Source organism: Cyprinus carpio, chromosome A7 (assembly GCF_018340385.1).
Source record: "Cyprinus carpio isolate SPL01 chromosome A7, ASM1834038v1, whole genome shotgun sequence".
Lineage (NCBI taxonomy): Eukaryota > Metazoa > Chordata > Actinopteri > Cypriniformes > Cyprinidae > Cyprinus > Cyprinus carpio.
The window spans coordinates 18,013,477-18,029,953 of record NC_056578.1 but is presented as its reverse complement, the minus strand read 5'-3'; the positions used below and the strand labels follow the sequence as shown (position 1 = coordinate 18,029,953).

General features: G+C 37.0%; 1 protein-coding gene across 5 annotated transcripts in view; it reads left to right on the top strand.

Annotated features, from left to right (window-relative positions):
* Nucleotides 1-16,477, top strand: part of LOC109056950 (unconventional myosin-Ie-like) — a 43,479-nt gene that overhangs the window by 16,172 nt on the left and 10,830 nt on the right. For all 5 annotated transcript variants that reach the window (XM_042760055.1, XM_042760052.1, XM_042760050.1 and 2 more), the window contains exons 2-16: nucleotides 1,142-1,285; nucleotides 2,872-2,961; nucleotides 3,536-3,630; nucleotides 7,057-7,144; nucleotides 8,690-8,779; nucleotides 9,436-9,567; nucleotides 10,698-10,832; nucleotides 10,971-11,103; nucleotides 12,043-12,239; nucleotides 12,325-12,405; nucleotides 12,888-12,974; nucleotides 13,150-13,236; nucleotides 14,115-14,282; nucleotides 15,137-15,222; nucleotides 16,310-16,391. In XM_042760055.1, coding sequence (XP_042615989.1) covers nucleotides 1,142-1,285; nucleotides 2,872-2,961; nucleotides 3,536-3,630; nucleotides 7,057-7,144; nucleotides 8,690-8,779; nucleotides 9,436-9,567; nucleotides 10,698-10,832; nucleotides 10,971-11,103; nucleotides 12,043-12,239; nucleotides 12,325-12,405; nucleotides 12,888-12,974; nucleotides 13,150-13,236; nucleotides 14,115-14,282; nucleotides 15,137-15,222; nucleotides 16,310-16,391 — 1,695 coding nt within the window. The remainder of the gene's footprint in view (nucleotides 1-1,141; nucleotides 1,286-2,871; nucleotides 2,962-3,535; nucleotides 3,631-7,056; nucleotides 7,145-8,689; nucleotides 8,780-9,435; nucleotides 9,568-10,697; nucleotides 10,833-10,970; nucleotides 11,104-12,042; nucleotides 12,240-12,324; nucleotides 12,406-12,887; nucleotides 12,975-13,149; nucleotides 13,237-14,114; nucleotides 14,283-15,136; nucleotides 15,223-16,309; nucleotides 16,392-16,477) is intronic.

Sequence of the window (16,477 nt, the reverse complement as noted above, 5' to 3'; positions counted from 1 at the left end):
AATAACCATTTAAGATAGCCTAAGCTGGTTTACTGGTCTTAGTTGCAGAGTTATTTTAGTATTGTTTACATACTACTGTGATATTTATTAAAATTTTGAACTTTTTTTCTTCAGTTTTCATTTTAATTTAAATTTTAGTAATGTAAGTTTTAATAAAATTTTTATTCCATCCATCCATCTTCTTCTGCTTATCCTGGGCCGGGTCGCAGGGGCAGCAGTCTAAGCAGAGACGCCCAGACTTCCTTCTCCCTAGACACTTCCTCCAGCTCTTCCGGGGGATACCGAGGCGTTCCCAGGCCAGCCTAGAGACATAGTCCCTAAAATTTTTATTTTCTTTTATAATTTTTTATTAGTTTTAATACTATATATCTTTAATTAATTTTTATTTCAGTTGTAGTTGTAGTTTTTTATTGTACTTAATCTTTTAATTTATTAGAAGATGAAGTACTTCATTTCTAATTAGAGTTTTTTCATCTAATATTTTATTTTAGCTTTATTTCATTTAACATTAACAATGCTGCTTAGCTGGTCTCTCAGTCTGATCAGCGTGGTCTGTTGGCTGGTTTTAGAGGGTTTATAAGCAAATTTTAAGTGGCTGTCCAGCTAAACCCCAGTTTGGCCAGGCTGGAAGACAATCTTAAACCAGCTAAGACTAACAAACAAGCTTAGGCTGGTTTAAGTGATTTTTTTTTCCAGCAGGGTAATAGCAGGGTAATCATCATGCTTTTTTGAAGAATTTTAGTGACTGTAATTGCTGTTGCTTGGGTACCATGTGGCTTGCTACCACTTGTATACTGTGGTTCACTTCCACCCAAAACTAATACCATTCATTGAGAAAAAAGCTGCTCATACAAACAGAGCAAAGTTTCGAAAGGTCAACAGTGCTGCAATGTTTACACTCTTTGAGGAAGTCAGCCTATTAATGGCTTACTTACAGTTGTCTCTGTATGTTGAATTTGAGTGAAAGTATTTCAGCATTAAAATTAATAATGCAGTCTTCAAAGAGAAATCTAGTTCTAGAGTCTCTCTAGTACTCTCTTTGGATATGCTAATACAGTTTCTGCCAGTTAGCAGTGTGTATACAGTGTATGGGTGTGTATACAGTCTAACGAGCGTTTCTTGTTTGTGTTTGCTTTCACAGGGGAGCCGGGGACACTACCGGTACCACTGGCAAAGCCACAATGTCAAGCAGAGTGGTGTGGATGATATGGTGTTGCTCTCCAAGATCAATGAGGACGCCATTGTGGAAAACCTCAAGAAGAGATACATGGATGACTTTATTTTTGTATCCTTGTCCAGCTGTAAATAAATCAGAAATCCTTAGTCTTACTAAGTTGGTAATATCTCAATCTGATATAAAACTGACCCTAAATACAGATGTCTTCTATCTGAATTTTTGCAGATGGATGTTTTCCTTTGGCTCACTAGAAAACTGTTCTTGGACTCTATCCATTTGAGTATAGATTAGATCTTGATTGGGTTTAATTTGACCAAAGTTTCACTAAACACTACCATTTAACAACGACGAAGGTTGTTCTTGAACTCAATGGTACAACTTCCAAATCCATGTTGTCCTATTTTCCCACAGTACACTCTTAAAAATAAAGGTGCTTCATGTTGCCATAGATCATGTCTAAATGGTTCCATAAAGAACCTTTAACATCTGAAGAACCTTTCTGTTTGACAAAAGGCTCTTTGTGGCGAAAGAAGGTTCTTCAGATTACAAAAAGGTTTGAAAGAGATGGTTTTTTAAAGAACCTTTGACTGAATGGTTCTTTGTGGAACCAAAAATGGTTCTTCTATGGCATCGCTTGAAGAACCTTTTGAAGCACCTTTATTTTTAAGAGTGTAGCAGGGACTATTTTTGATCAAGGCCGTATGTGCAATTCTGAGAGTTTTGTAACAACAGATTGTTGAAGGCGGCAGAAGAATGCTGGTTTACCTCTCTTCAATATGAGCCCAATGTACTTGGCAGGGTTCATGTCTAATCCGTCACACATTACTGGCACTAAAAATGAGCCTCTTGATAAAACATACCATTTCTTGATGAAACCTCACTAGCAGTGTATTTGTATTTTCTGCCCTTATTAGGTTTATGGAGTCTTAGCAGACTCTGGCCATTTTGGTCCTGAATCAGTCCTGTGATTGTGGTCAGAAAATAGAAACAACACCAAAGTGTTCCAGTCAGCAGCATATGGAACTGAGGTCATAGCGCGCCAGGCTCAATACTTCCTTTATTTGCAGTGAGCAACTTACGTCCAGGCGTCCAAATAGCTGCACTCACTCACTGCCGGCTGTTGCCTTCTCACTGCATTCAGAGAAGAGCAACAGCATCTTAATAAGACTCTGACCCAATAACCAAAATCTTTACTGATGTCATCAGTCCATTATTTACACTCGGGCCATTTTTCATCAGCCAGTTTTATGAATGTCCTCTGAGTATTAACAACCACAATGAGTAAAATGGTCCATGAGGTTTTCCTCTTTTGTGAATGCTAAACCTCTAATAGTTTTCGGAAAGAGAGTTTTCAATCTAATAGATTCTCAGAGAAAGACACATTTTTTAAAGAAATAGTTAAAGGGACAGTTCACCTGCAAATTAACATTCTGTAAAGTCACGCTCATGTCACTCCAAAATTGTATGACGGAAAGAATACAAAAGAAGATCTTTTGATGAACTTTTTTAACTGTTTTGTCCATACAAACAATTTTGGACCCCATTGACTAATCAAAATACCACTTCTTGTGAAAGACCATTCTGATCATACAAGTTAAGAGTGACATGAGGGAGAGTAAACAGTTACAGAATTTGGATTTTGGGGTGAACTTTACTTTACTTGCCACCTTTTGAGCCTTGACCTTCATCTGCAGACATACATCGGTCCTGTACTCATCTCAGTAAACCCTTTCAAACAAATGCCTTACTTTGGGGAGAGAGAGATAGAGATGTACCAAGGCTCAGTAAGTATTTTTTCATGGTTTTATGAACAACACTGTTCACATTTAGTTCCATAGATATAGTTTTCACTGAATGTTATATAACTTTGATTCACTTCACACACTAATTAGGCTCATTTTTCTAAACTCAGTGATCTGAATCGAAACTGTCCTCATAAAGTTCTTTATGTAGATCGATACCTAGAGGTTTCTGTAAACAGTAATTGCTCTAGTAATGATTTTAATAAAAGGAGCTTTTAAAAGTGTGTAGGCGTGGTCCGAATGCTTTTAACAGCTGCATTCTTAGTCTTAGAATTCTTAGAAAAATAGCTGCGCAGACCTGCTTTACCCATTAAAGCCACCTGGCTATACTGCCACAGAACAGCATGTACAGGTCAATGTTCTTAACCACGCTTGGCCAGAGATCTAGGCTCCTCATCAAGCTTCTAGCTTCTGTCAATAAGACGTTTTAATGTGTTTTAACTTATATGCTACACACTAGCTTATTTATAAAGGTGAGCCTATGCCATACTAAACATGAACTGTAATGTAAATTATGAAATGAAACTGCTTTTCTCCATTTCTCCCTCTTTCTCAGGCTCAGTATGAGAACCCTCCTCATATCTACGCTCTAGCCGATAACATGTACAGGAACATGATGATTGATCGTGAGAACCAGTGTGTCATTATCAGGTGAGAGAACTTTTAGTCACAAGAATCTTCATACGTAATTATCATAAATGGTCTAGCTGTTTTTTAGGATTCTCAATTTCATTTTTAACTGAAATTTTTACATATCGTCCTGATTAATTAATGAAATTGAGAAGAACCCTCAGATGAAGGTAGTTTCAAATAAATTACATTATTCTGCTGTGGCAGATGAGTAAATAAAAGTAAAAGTGGCTTTAAAAGTCAGTGCATTGGTTGTTTTATTTCTTTTTTATTTGTGTTTATCTAGCCTTTTTTCCCTTTTTAATTCTATTAATTATATTTCAACTCTGGTATATGTACATCATTGGTTGCGTATCATCCTGCTTTTTGGAAATCAGTCAATTTATGTCAATTTTTGAATGTGTTATGCTTTTATATAATTATTTGTTTTAACATGTTAAATTGTACATATGCAGACATTTAAGCGTTTTCTCCAGTCTGTTGTGGGAATGGGGTGACATACATTTAGGTATGGTATGACACCAATGCAGACATTGCAATGGAAGAGTCAATGGGCTGTCAGAGTGAATAGGTCGTCATTACTGTTTTGGTTATACGAATGAGAGTGTACGGTTAAAATACGGTTGAATAGAACAGATTCAACAAGCCTGAGAACTTCAGTGGTGCCCTTTGAATGTGCATTTCACTAATAATCTATGAGCATAACTTTTCTCTCTTTTGTTGAAATAACAATAGACAAAGTAATTTTATATCCTTTGGTCTTTATTTTGTATATTTTTTCTCCAGGATATACGAGACACAAAGCACAAGCACTTTTGTAACCAGTGCTTCCTGCTTGAGCACAGGAAATGCTCTTGTAAGGCCCTTAAAGGGACCATCTGCTACTGTAAATGGGAGGAAACTCCACTGAATAGTCATTTGCGATTGGTGTAATATTGCGGGGTTCTTCCTGATGAAAACGGCAATCAGAGAGCTGAAGTCTGACTCGTCTTAATCAAAACATGAACCAATGAGTCAAGAAACAATTTTCTTGATTGGAGAGCCACATGAGACATTATGAGTTCAATTGAGTGTTTCTTCATTGTTTGCTGTCGCCATTTAACAGATCTGTCTAATACGGATAAAAGTATGTCTAATAATCAGATAGAACTGTTAAACTAAGGAATTAAAAGGTATACAAAAAAGTAGTATAATGATTGCTTTTATATTATTAGTAATGGAAAAGCAAACATTATAATACTTTCTCTATTACCCTAGCTGTATTCGAAATAATATGATTCAGTAACGTGGAAATTTATTGGCAAGACTGTTCTGGGATTTCTAAATAACAGCTTCAAAACTGAAAAGTTCTAGCATATATTTATTAGTAACTAAAACCCACAGCTTCACTATTAGTAGAGAGACACTGCATTATTTGTGAAAAATACTGTAATAGGATTATAGAATCAAGAAGTTGTCTAAAGTATAAGTATGTTTGTTTATTTGACTTTTTTTATTCATTTGCACATTATTTCAAATTTTTCAATATTTCAAAAGGAGGATGTGACTCTAGTCTCTCTTCCCCAACAGAGGAAGTCATTTACTGGATGAATTAGACTTTGCATTTTTTAAAGGACAAAATTATCGGATCATTCCACTGTGATTGGTAACAATTTGTCAACTTATTAGTATGGCAGCCCTTGTGGTCTGTACAGTATGATATACAAAAGCATTCACTCCCACCAGTGTGACCCAGTGCTGTATTTGCTGAGCTGATGTTTCTGCTGCTGAATAATGAGTCTCATGACTCGTCATTTACTGAATGAGACGGAATGACTGATGCATCTCACTTTCTTTTCTTTTGTGCCCATTTTTGGTCAGCAAACATGCACAGGAAGATAAAAATGAGCATTACAGCATACAAATTACAAATCCCCCGAAGACTTGTTTAAAAATAGCCTTGGACAATTAATCTAAGTGGCGTGAGTGTACAATAAGAGTGTGTTCCCAGAGCTTTCATCGCCTGTAGATGAGCAGGGACATTTCCTTTAAGGTGGAGAGCCTATAAACTCGCAAGACAAAGGAATGAGAACCACATGGCAGACTGAAGCTCTTGTGAGAACTCTTGGAGCCAGCATGAGAGGTTTTTCTCATGCATGGCGAGTCTCTCATGATAGGATGGAGTGAAATTAAAGGTGTGTAGTACTGCTACTGTGTGATGTAATGGACTTCTTCCCGCTTACCCAAGCTTCCTTTAATGAGCCACAGCTGTGCCTTCTCAAAATCGCAATCCTGACATAGGTAATAGAAGAAATACAGAAAAATAAACCAGCGTCTTCTGTCATCATCCGCCAAACCACATACATCTCAATGCATGTGGCCCTGCCAAAGGCAAAGGGCAGGCGGAAGGATGCAAGTAGAGGGTAAAGCAACTGAGGGAAAAGAAATGGAACTACACAGGATTAATAAATGAGATTTTCATCTGGTTTAATATGAGTATAAGCATTTAGCAAATTTTCCTGTCGTTGGCTGGATGTATTTGTGTACATATACTGTACACTGCCATTCAAAAGTTAATTATTTTATTCATCAAGCATGCATTAAATTGATCAGAACTGAAAATTAAACATTTATAATCTTACAAAAGATTTCTATTTTCAAAGAAATGCTGTTCTTTTGAACTTTCTGCTCACCAAGTAATCCTAAATTACGGTTTCCACAAAAATATTAAGCAGCACAGCTTTTTTCAAATTTGATAATCAGAAATTCACTGTATTGCTGTATTTACTGTATTCTTGATTAAATGCAGCCTTGATGAGCATAAACATTCACTGTTCAGACAGCCTTGCCTTGCCTTACTGTCAACATAAACAACCCTTTTGTTCTGTGTGCAATCTGATCCAAACACAGGCCCTTCACATATGTAAATAAGCATCCCATTACCAATCAACACATTACAGATTATAGCTCACTTTGGAGTACTATGGAAACATATTTACTTAAAAATGTTCCCCTCTCGCCAACACCATTGTACTTGATCTGTATTAATTGAGGATAAGAATCTACTAAACCCTCTCTGACCCTCTTAAAAGCTGGCTGAGCAGATTTTAGTATTGTGCTGTGGGGCACACAGGGGGCTGGTTTACTTGTTAACACCCTCCTGTTCTTGTTTTTAAACTGCTGTAGGTGGGAAAATTACAGTCTGGATTTTATAATCATAAAAACTTTGTTTAGTAAAATATTAAATGCTGTTGGTATTATTTTGTAATAATCATTGCTGTCACCACTAAATCTAGAAGCCTAACATGCATAATAGCTTCACACTGTATTATGCTTGTAAGACATATATTTCTTCAAATATCCAGTAACAACAGTCACATTTGTACCATTTAAAATAGCTGTTCATTAATTGATTTATTTGTACAGGAATGAGCTTATCATTGTCATCTTTTTTTATGTTCTTCTCAGCGGTGAGAGCGGAGCAGGGAAGACAGTAGCGGCAAAGTACATCATGAGCTACATCTCCAAAGTTTCAGGTGGAGGTCCCAGAGTTCAGGTGGGTCACATGGAATAAACAAATGTGAAAACTGTTGTACATGCAGAGAGACTATCAGGATTAGCTAGGTGCAATTAAATGCAAAAACAACATACAGTGGCTTCCTCTTCCAGATAACATTGTATCTGACAGTTAGTATTAAGCAGAATCCTGATCCATGTTGAAGTTTGAGTCCTCTGACATTATTCCTCTTCCCCCTTCTATTATGATCTTTCTCTCATCCCCTAAACCCCACCAGCAGCCATCTGTCCCCCACAATCCCCTTCTGATCTGTCCTGTGTCCCCTCTCGGTGAGCTCAGAGTCAGAGGACTCTTGTTGTGTGTATTAATCTGATTAAATTAACCATTTGTTACTGTGTATATAAAATAGAGTCTAAAGTCTGTTATGCTTGTATGTATTTTGCATAACATTTTGAGTGAAAATTAACATGAATTTGAGAAATTCATTTGGTTTTTCCTCCTTTTGCTGTAATGACAGTATCACTCGAGATGCATGAACTCTTTATGAGTACCTTTGTCTAATCTTCCAGGTAAAATATCTAAACTTGATCCAAAATGTATGGCTAATTACTTAATTTTATAAATGTTTTAAAGCCTTATTTTGTTTGTAATTAATTGCATAGAATTCATGCGCTAAATAAAATTACATTTTTAATCACATATTTTCAGTGTGGATTTGAGTCCGACTGTACTTAAATGGAACAAAGAATATCCATGTTGAAATGATTCTATGATTAAATCCATTGATTTGATAGTGAACAGGACGTTACTTGTGTTTTGATGAGTATGTTTGATGGCATCTTGAACAAAGTAGCATATTGTTGTATAACTCTCACTTCGTGGCCTGCTCTGCTTTGTCTATGTATGCTTTGTCTGCTCTCTCGAATGTCACATTGCCTCGTGATCATATGACCGTCACTGCTGTATGGTACATCTCCTTTGTTTCATTTTCTTTTCATCTCTCTGTATATCTATTTTTGACTTGTGTGGTCCACACAGTAGTTGGTACCCTTGCTCTGTCCATATGCAAATTATCCATGTGTGCTTTTCCTGGTGTTGCAAATGCAAACAAGCCCTCAGCTCTAATTTGGTTACATCAGCACTTTTCAGTCAATTTTCATTTCAAATTTCTTAAAAATATCTTTATGCAATTTTGACATTTTTTTATGTTTGATAAGGACTTTAAAGATGGGAGTTTATTCTCCAGACGTGAATTGTCATAAACAGTGATGATATTGGATATCCCAGAACTTCTGCATCTGTGTGTCTGTCTCTCAGCTGCTCAAAGTAGACGACGCTGTGCAAATTCTGTGTGGAATGTGCACGCATACTGAGGTTGATATGTATGTATGGGGTGAATTCAGGTCATTTAGGCCACTTTTTGACATTAAGATGACCAATTTGACCTGTATTCACCCTATAAGATGGATATTACCTACTGATTTCATTTCAACAGTTCCAGATCAGCACAAGTTCTGTCCTTACAATCCTCCAAAACGTCAACATTACTCTCAAGCTCTCTTTTTCCTGTTTATATCCACACAGCATGTCAAAGACATCATTCTACAGTCCAACCCCCTTTTGGAGGCCTTCGGGAATGCTAAGACAGTGAGGAACAACAACTCCAGTCGATTTGTAAGCTCTGATCATTCTCCCATAGATTTATTTTATCGAAGAAAACAGATAGCATATATTTTGTGTTGGGCTGCATCTTTTCCTCAGGATAAATTTGAGAGGAACACAATTGCACTAGAACCAACAAAAAAGGGCGATCATCCAGTTGAAATACAAAAAGAAAGAAAGAACAATGTTTTGCCACTGCAATAAGAACATTTGATAAATATGATGTTATCATAAGGCTTTGACCTTAACATTGCAAGTACTGTGCTTAAAAATACTTACAGGCCAAAGCGGTCATTACAAAATATGTTGAATGCCACATTTATTTGCAGTTCTGCTTCATTATGCCCAGACATGTCAGTCTTGTTTTTGTTCTCTTGGGACTGGTGTAGTTTTGTTGTAAAAAGAATGGATTAGCAGTGGTACAAATGGATTGTGTAGTGGATAGGAGAGTTTTGTGAATGAAAAAGCATCTAGATGAATTCAGGGGTCCTACAGGGGCTGGTAATATCCTTACAGATTTAAGTCTGGACAGCTGCAGCACACATTAACGATCAGAGAGAGACACATAAATGATAGTGAAGGGTGTTTGTGTGTGTCAAAGCACCTATTATTAAAGCACCTGCAGTACATTACGTCTGTGCCTTTTTAACATTCATCTTCCCTGACAGGGGAAATACGTTGAGATTCAGTTCAGTTCCGGTGGTGAGCCAGATGGTGGGAAAATCTCCAACTTCCTTTTGGAAAAATCACGTGTGGTGATGCGGAATCCTGGAGAGAGGAGCTTCCACATCTTCTACCAGGTGAGAATGAGGACACGTGGTGGGCTTTTTCTCTCAGAAGATGTCACTGTGACCGTCAGTAGCATAAACACACCACGTTATGAGGAAAAATTGAATGAATAACCACAGTAAAATTCAGGGAAAGGGGAGATGGAGCCATTTGGCTCTGAAAAGCAGGTCACGTTGTTCTGAGTTTACCACTTGGGTTTTTTGGAAGAGGGAGAGTTTTCCTATGGAAACTTTTTTTTATTTTTATTGTTTCTTCAAATGTGGACCCTTTTGGCCTTGCGGGCTTTTAGAAAATAAACACTCCTAAAACACTTTTCACACTCACACTAGTTTGTTTCATTTGTCTGCTAACATTGTCCAGGAGAGTTCAAACTTTTTTCCAGAAAGTCATAAATCCCACCACTGTGTCATTTCCTTCATGTCTTATATTTTGTATTGTTTAATGGTGTTTTGTAGTGAAAATGACGGTGGTGGAAATGACATTTGAAAAAAATTTGAATGTTTTTGGACTCTTTCTACTGGCCAGTGTTTATTTCAGAGCTAGCATTTCATGTATCCTAAATAGAAATACACACCATTAAGTAATATTTTCAGACTACTGTTCAGACGTTAACGGTTGGTAAGATTTCTTTTAATGTGTTTGAAATGTCTCTTGGTCAACAAGGCTTGATTTTTTAAGTAGGATTTATCAATGTTGAAAATGATTGTGCTGTTTAATATCTTTGTGGAAACCATAATAAAAAAAACTGGATTCTTTGATAAATAGAAAGTTGAAAAGAAAAGCATTTATTTGAGATGTAAAACTTTAGTTTTTTATGGATTCTTTCTGAATAATGCATCCTTGCATTCTTTCAAAAAGTAAAACATTTCTGACACCAAACTTTTGAATGGTAGTGTATATGAATTGAAACTTGATTGGAAATTATGCATAATAACGATAACATGATCACAACTGAACGACTACCTTACTAAATATTAATAAGCAGTAAATTAGGAGTTTATTGAGTAAATAGTTAATAGTTGATTGTCAGAATTGGTCCCCAAACTAAAGTGTGACCAAAATTTTTAAAACATTTATTGGTTTTAGTAAAAATCTACCCTTGGGACACAAAACTTGAAGAAAATATTACATCTTTTCACAGCTAATTGAGGGAGCCAGTGGAGAGCAGAGAAGTAGTCTGGGTATCACCAAACTGGATTACTACTCTTACCTCAACCAGTCAGGTTCCTACAAGGTTGACGATATTAATGACAAACACGACTTCCAGGAAACCTTGGTAAGTATGTTTTAGGCAGCTTGGTATTTGAGTCACACTCTGTTGTCCTGGTAGTCTTATGTAGCTGTGAAAAATTTGCTTGTTCATATATGCCAAGTATTTTCCATATTTGCATCTCCTCTCTCTGTCTGACCCCAGCATGCCATGGAGGTGATTGGTATCTCAGGGATGGACCGCAGCCTGGTTCTGCAGATTGTGGCAGGAATTCTTCACCTTGGGAACGTGGGCTTCAGGGAAGCAGGGAATTATGCTGCTGTAGAAAATGACGAGTGTATGTACATAGACTGAGTTTTGCATAGTTCCTCATTTTGGTGTCCTCGTTTGAACTATGTGCTGTAGATTATTTTATTGCATAGCCCTCTTCCTGTCTGCCGCCAGTGGCTTTCACACACTTAGTGTTGGCTTGCCAATGTAAAAACCACACGTGGCACAAATGCTCAGCTGCCTGCTTATGACCAAACCGTGTGCAAGAGCTCATGCGTCCTGGGAAATAAATTCTACAGATAACATCTATAGGCATTCTACCACACCCGAACAACTGAATAATGAGCCTTACTTAAGCGATATGATGGAGTGCATCACTATCAGGACTGAATGAGGGCAGTTTCCTTTTTAAGGAGATGAGTCAGTGATGAGGCGGTGTTCATCTGAAATGGCTGTCAGTGACTCGTGTCTCACCCGTGCCTCTCCTCAGAGGAATGTTGTGACTACAGCAAAAAAAACACACATGAGTCAGATGTATTGAAAAAGAAAAGTTTTATAGTTATATTATAATCTAAAATATTATATTTTATTTTATGATGTTATATTATATAATATACTGTTTTTAGATTTTGTGTTTCATAATTGCATCAAAAAATTCTGAAAAAATATAGCACAGTTTCAAGTAGTTTTCAACACTGCTAATAATAAGAAATGTTTCTCGAGAACCAAATCAGTATATTAGATGATATTATATGATATTATTATGACATGATATTATTAGGATCATGTGACACTGAAGACTGGAGTAATGACTGCTCACAATTCAGTTTTTATAAATTGTAATAATATTTCATAAGAACATTCAAAAACATTCCAAAAAAATAATCTCACTGACCCCAAACATTTGAACAGCTACTGTATATTACGTATTTAGGAACACTTGTGTATACCATTGTGTGCAATTATCATTCTGACTCTACCAAACCGTTCTCTCTCCTTCTCATAGTTCTGGCATTTCCTGCCTTCCTGTTGGGCATCGATCAGCATCGGCTTAAAGAAAAACTCACCAGCCGTAAGATGGACGGCAAGTGGGGTGGCAAGTCCGAGTCTATAGACGTAACTCTGAATGTGGAACAGGCGTGTTTCACACGTGACGCTCTCTCCAAAGCCCTGCACTCTCGTGTTTTTGACTACCTGGTGGAGGTACAATCCATATACACCTACATCCCTCGTAAAAACAGATGTTAGAGAATAAATAAGCACTGAATGGGTTCCTATTTTTCTTTAGTCAATCAATAAAGCCATGGTTAAGGATCATCAGGAGCTGAACACTGGAGTGTTGGATATTTATGGCTTTGAGATTTTTCAGGTGAGTGTTTTATTTACTCGAAAATGGAACGATTCATTTAACAGGATGTGTAGCTATCCAGTCGATATAATGAGAAAAGATGACTGATTTTTAATTGCCTGGATTGTTTCCTCTCTGCTTTTGTAAACAGATAACATATTAATGAGCTTGACTAATCTGATAATCTCTTGATTTAGCATCTGGTATTGAGACCTGTAAGATAACTGCCTGTGTTGTCTTCAATAGAAGGATAAAGCTGGATAAAGCTCTGAAAACAAAGCTTTCAGCCCTTTTCATTTGATGTCCCAACCACTGAAATGCTGAATTATTGAGCAACATCTGTGCATTTTAAATGCTATTGAAAAGAATAACAATTGAATCATTGTTCGTGATGGTCACATTATCACCGGAGCTTATTTGCAACTTATTTGTTTCTTAGTGTCACCACTACTGTGTTGGTTCATAGTGACAGTATCTCTTTTCTGTTTTCATTTGCTTCTTAGAAAAATGGATTTGAACAGTTCTGTATCAACTTTGTGAATGAAAAACTGCAGCAGATTTTCATTGAGCTGACTCTGAAAGCTGAGCAGGTACTATTCATTTCTCCCCTGTGCTTTCGTTTTTGCTTGTGAGAATTTTTGTCTTGAATCAGTAAAAGTCCCACCTTTCCCTTAATTTAGTTCTAGCAGTACAGGAAGGACTATATTCTTCTGCTCCACCCTAGTAAAGGATCATTTTCATAATTTGTTATTTTGCTCTTTTCAGGAAGAGTATGTACAGGAAGGAATCCGGTGGACTCCCATAGAGTACTTCAACAATAAGATTGTCTGTGACCTCATTGAGAGTAAACTAGTAAGTTTCACTAATTGTGCAAATGAAACATCCTTTTTAAAAGTTGGATATGATATGCATTGTCTAATGTGGGTAAATCAATAAAACCAACATTAGCTCAGATCAATATCCACACAAGCCTCCTTCCTCTTTCCATGACTGTTTGTCTTATGGCCTCAAAATGCTTGATATTCATCCAAATTCAATTGGCTTCATTTACAGAGAAACTAGACACACAGAGCCATGAAATTCACAAGGGAAAACCTTAACCATGAGTGTCCATGTGACAGTATGTGAGATAGTACTTTTCTGTGTCACTGCTAAAAGCTAATGCTTGTCTGTGAGAAATTTACAAGCTGTTTTCCTTTCATTGGATTGAGAGAGATGTCTGAATTCTCTGACAGTACAGACAGCTGTGTGTTCAGACGCGTTGTGTGTCAGATTGTTTTCATCCAGGTGTGTGGATGGAAGGCTGTGGAAGGCTGTGAATGTGGTCTAAAATGGTTTCAGATACTAGACAAATATTTGTAAATGTTTTATATAGTATAATATGTGGGTAAAATACTTAAAAGTTGATGTCCTGCAATGCAGAATGCTATACCTCATCTAAAACTATACTACTACTACACAAGTGTATACTTCTACTTCTACTATTATTAATGAAAGGTTTTATTTGTATGCCACATTTTATACTTAAAATACAGATCAAGATGCTTCACAGGTCAGAATATTTTTAAAAAGAATGAAAGTGAAAAAATAAATGAATAAGATGGGTGAAAAATAATAATAATAATAATTCAATACAATTTTTAAGCAGCCTAATAGGACGTCTCAAAATCAGTTTTAATTCTATGAAAGCATTTTACAATATCTCACTATAATTTTGTGTCCTTTCTCAGAATCCTCCAGGCATCATGAGTATACTGGACGATGTGTGTGCTACTATGCATGCGAAGGGTGAAGGTGCAGATCAGACGATGCTGCAGAAGCTCCGCATGCAGATCAACAATCACGAGCACTTTAACAGCTGGAACCAGGGCTTCATCATCCACCATTACGCTGGCAAGGTATTTATACCTCTCTCTGTATCAAGCATCTCTTTATCCTCCTCCCCGAATTAAATAATTTTCTTTACCTTTTTTTTTTTTGCAAGTTCTTCTTTTTTTCATTGTCTCTCACTGTTTCTTTCCTTCCGACTCTCTCTTAGCCTCTCATTTACTCTTTGTTGCCTTGAAGTAGTTTAGTATGTGTGGTACCATCCACATACCCCATGTTCAATGAGGCGTGCTCTGAGGCAGGGGGAGGGGGGGGGGAAGGAGGAGCCCGTCCACTTCCTGCACCATTAGATTTATAATAAGCATGTTCTACAGACCTATGGAAAAAGGAAAGGAAAACCTATGATTAAAATTCTGGCATTGACTGCATATAAATACATAATAAATTAATGAATAAAATGGGTAAAAACAATAATAAGCAACAAGAGCCAAAATAAAACCTTAACCAAAAAATGGAAGAGAAAATTAAAAGGAAATAATAATTATTATTTTTGTTATTATTATTCAATAAAATAACAATGGAGAATATTCAGATGTCTCCAAATGATTTGTAAAAAAAATATTCATTCATTTGTGAGATACATATTTTTAAATCATACAAGTGTACAGTATAAATAATTATAATAAATATAAAAGCAAGGTCGATATCAAAATGAAATATTTATTTATTTATTTATGAATTGTCATTTTGCAATTCATAAATTGCATTTATATACAAAGATTGTAAGTTACATGTAAGTAATTGGTTGGTTGAACTGACACTGATCTGAGCATCTATTGGCTCAACAGTGGCTCAAACAATGACTTGAGTTTCTAACCCAGTCCAGAACACACAACTTTTAAAATGAGCTTTTATGTGTGTCCAGGTGTCTTATGATGCAGAGGGTTTCTGTGAGAGGAACAGGGACGTGCTGTTCACTGACCTGATCGAGCTGATGCAGAGCAGTGAAATGTAAGTGCCACTCTTCCATCATAAAAATCAGCCAGTCTGTGATCTCTGCTTGGAGCAGACTCTCAGAGCACTTGAAGATCTTAATATATGTAAATCTTGGATGTAATCAGGCCAGCATAAGGGCCCATAATAGAAGTGTGCAGGAGATTATCATTGTTTCAAGTCCAAAAGGCCTCTCTGTCTCTCAAGGGAGTAGGACTTGTAAAGCGTGCCCGTCGCTCTTATGTGCTCCTGGGATTCTTTTGAACCTCAGAAGCCACCTGTGCAAACCAACTCCTCCTGCAGCCCTTTGTGAAGCCTTCTGGGGGTCTGCTTTCAGACTGCATTTAGACACATGCTGTTATGCGTGTATATGCACCACACACACACACACACACACACACACACACAGTTTGCAGGGGAACTTCCTTCGCACCGGCCAGCAGGTTCTATGCACAGAACGGAAGAAAAAGAAATCTTAGTTGTTGATTGAGTGACAAAGCAGGGCTTCCTCTCTATCTGCACCGATGTAGCCCTGCAGCTTCTTAAACCCTCCCACCTTAAACCCTATAAAGAGGTTTAAGAACAAAGCATGCTCATGTGAAAGCTATCTGTTTGAGACAACATAAAATATAAGCTTGATTTCTGCATTTAAACCTGTACTGTGTTACAGAACATTCCTTTAATGTCCCAACCACCTTAATAAAAGTAGACGCCTATGTTTTTTGTTTTTTTTTTGTTATATAACCAACTGGCATTTAGTACAAAATCTGCTCAAAGAGCACACTTGAGCTAAACAAGGTCACATACACAGATACTAAAAATACATTTTACTGCAGTATGTTGAATCTCAGTAAAATTTAGTGAGACAAATGGACAGTGAGCACCAGAGATTAAAATTCACAAGTATTCATACTGTCCCAGTGATGTTGATCTCCGAAACAATGTGCACTATGGCTCGGAGGAATTCAAGTGACCCTGGTCTGCAGCGGAGAGACGATTCAAAACATTCCTGTCTGTTACATTCTGTATTTCTCCCGCTGTATCCTTCTCTTTTTTTTCCTACCAAACCCAAATCATTCCTGTCTGTTTTGATTCTCTTTATTAGACCTTTCATCCGTGCCCTGTTCCCAGAAAACCTTAATGCTGAGAAAAAAGGCCGACCCACTACAGCAGGGAGTAAAATCAAGGTGAGACGAGACTCATTTCTGAGTTGTAGTTCTTTGCAGTTCTCTGAATCTCTGTAGGTCCTATCTGTTTCTGCTCATATACTACT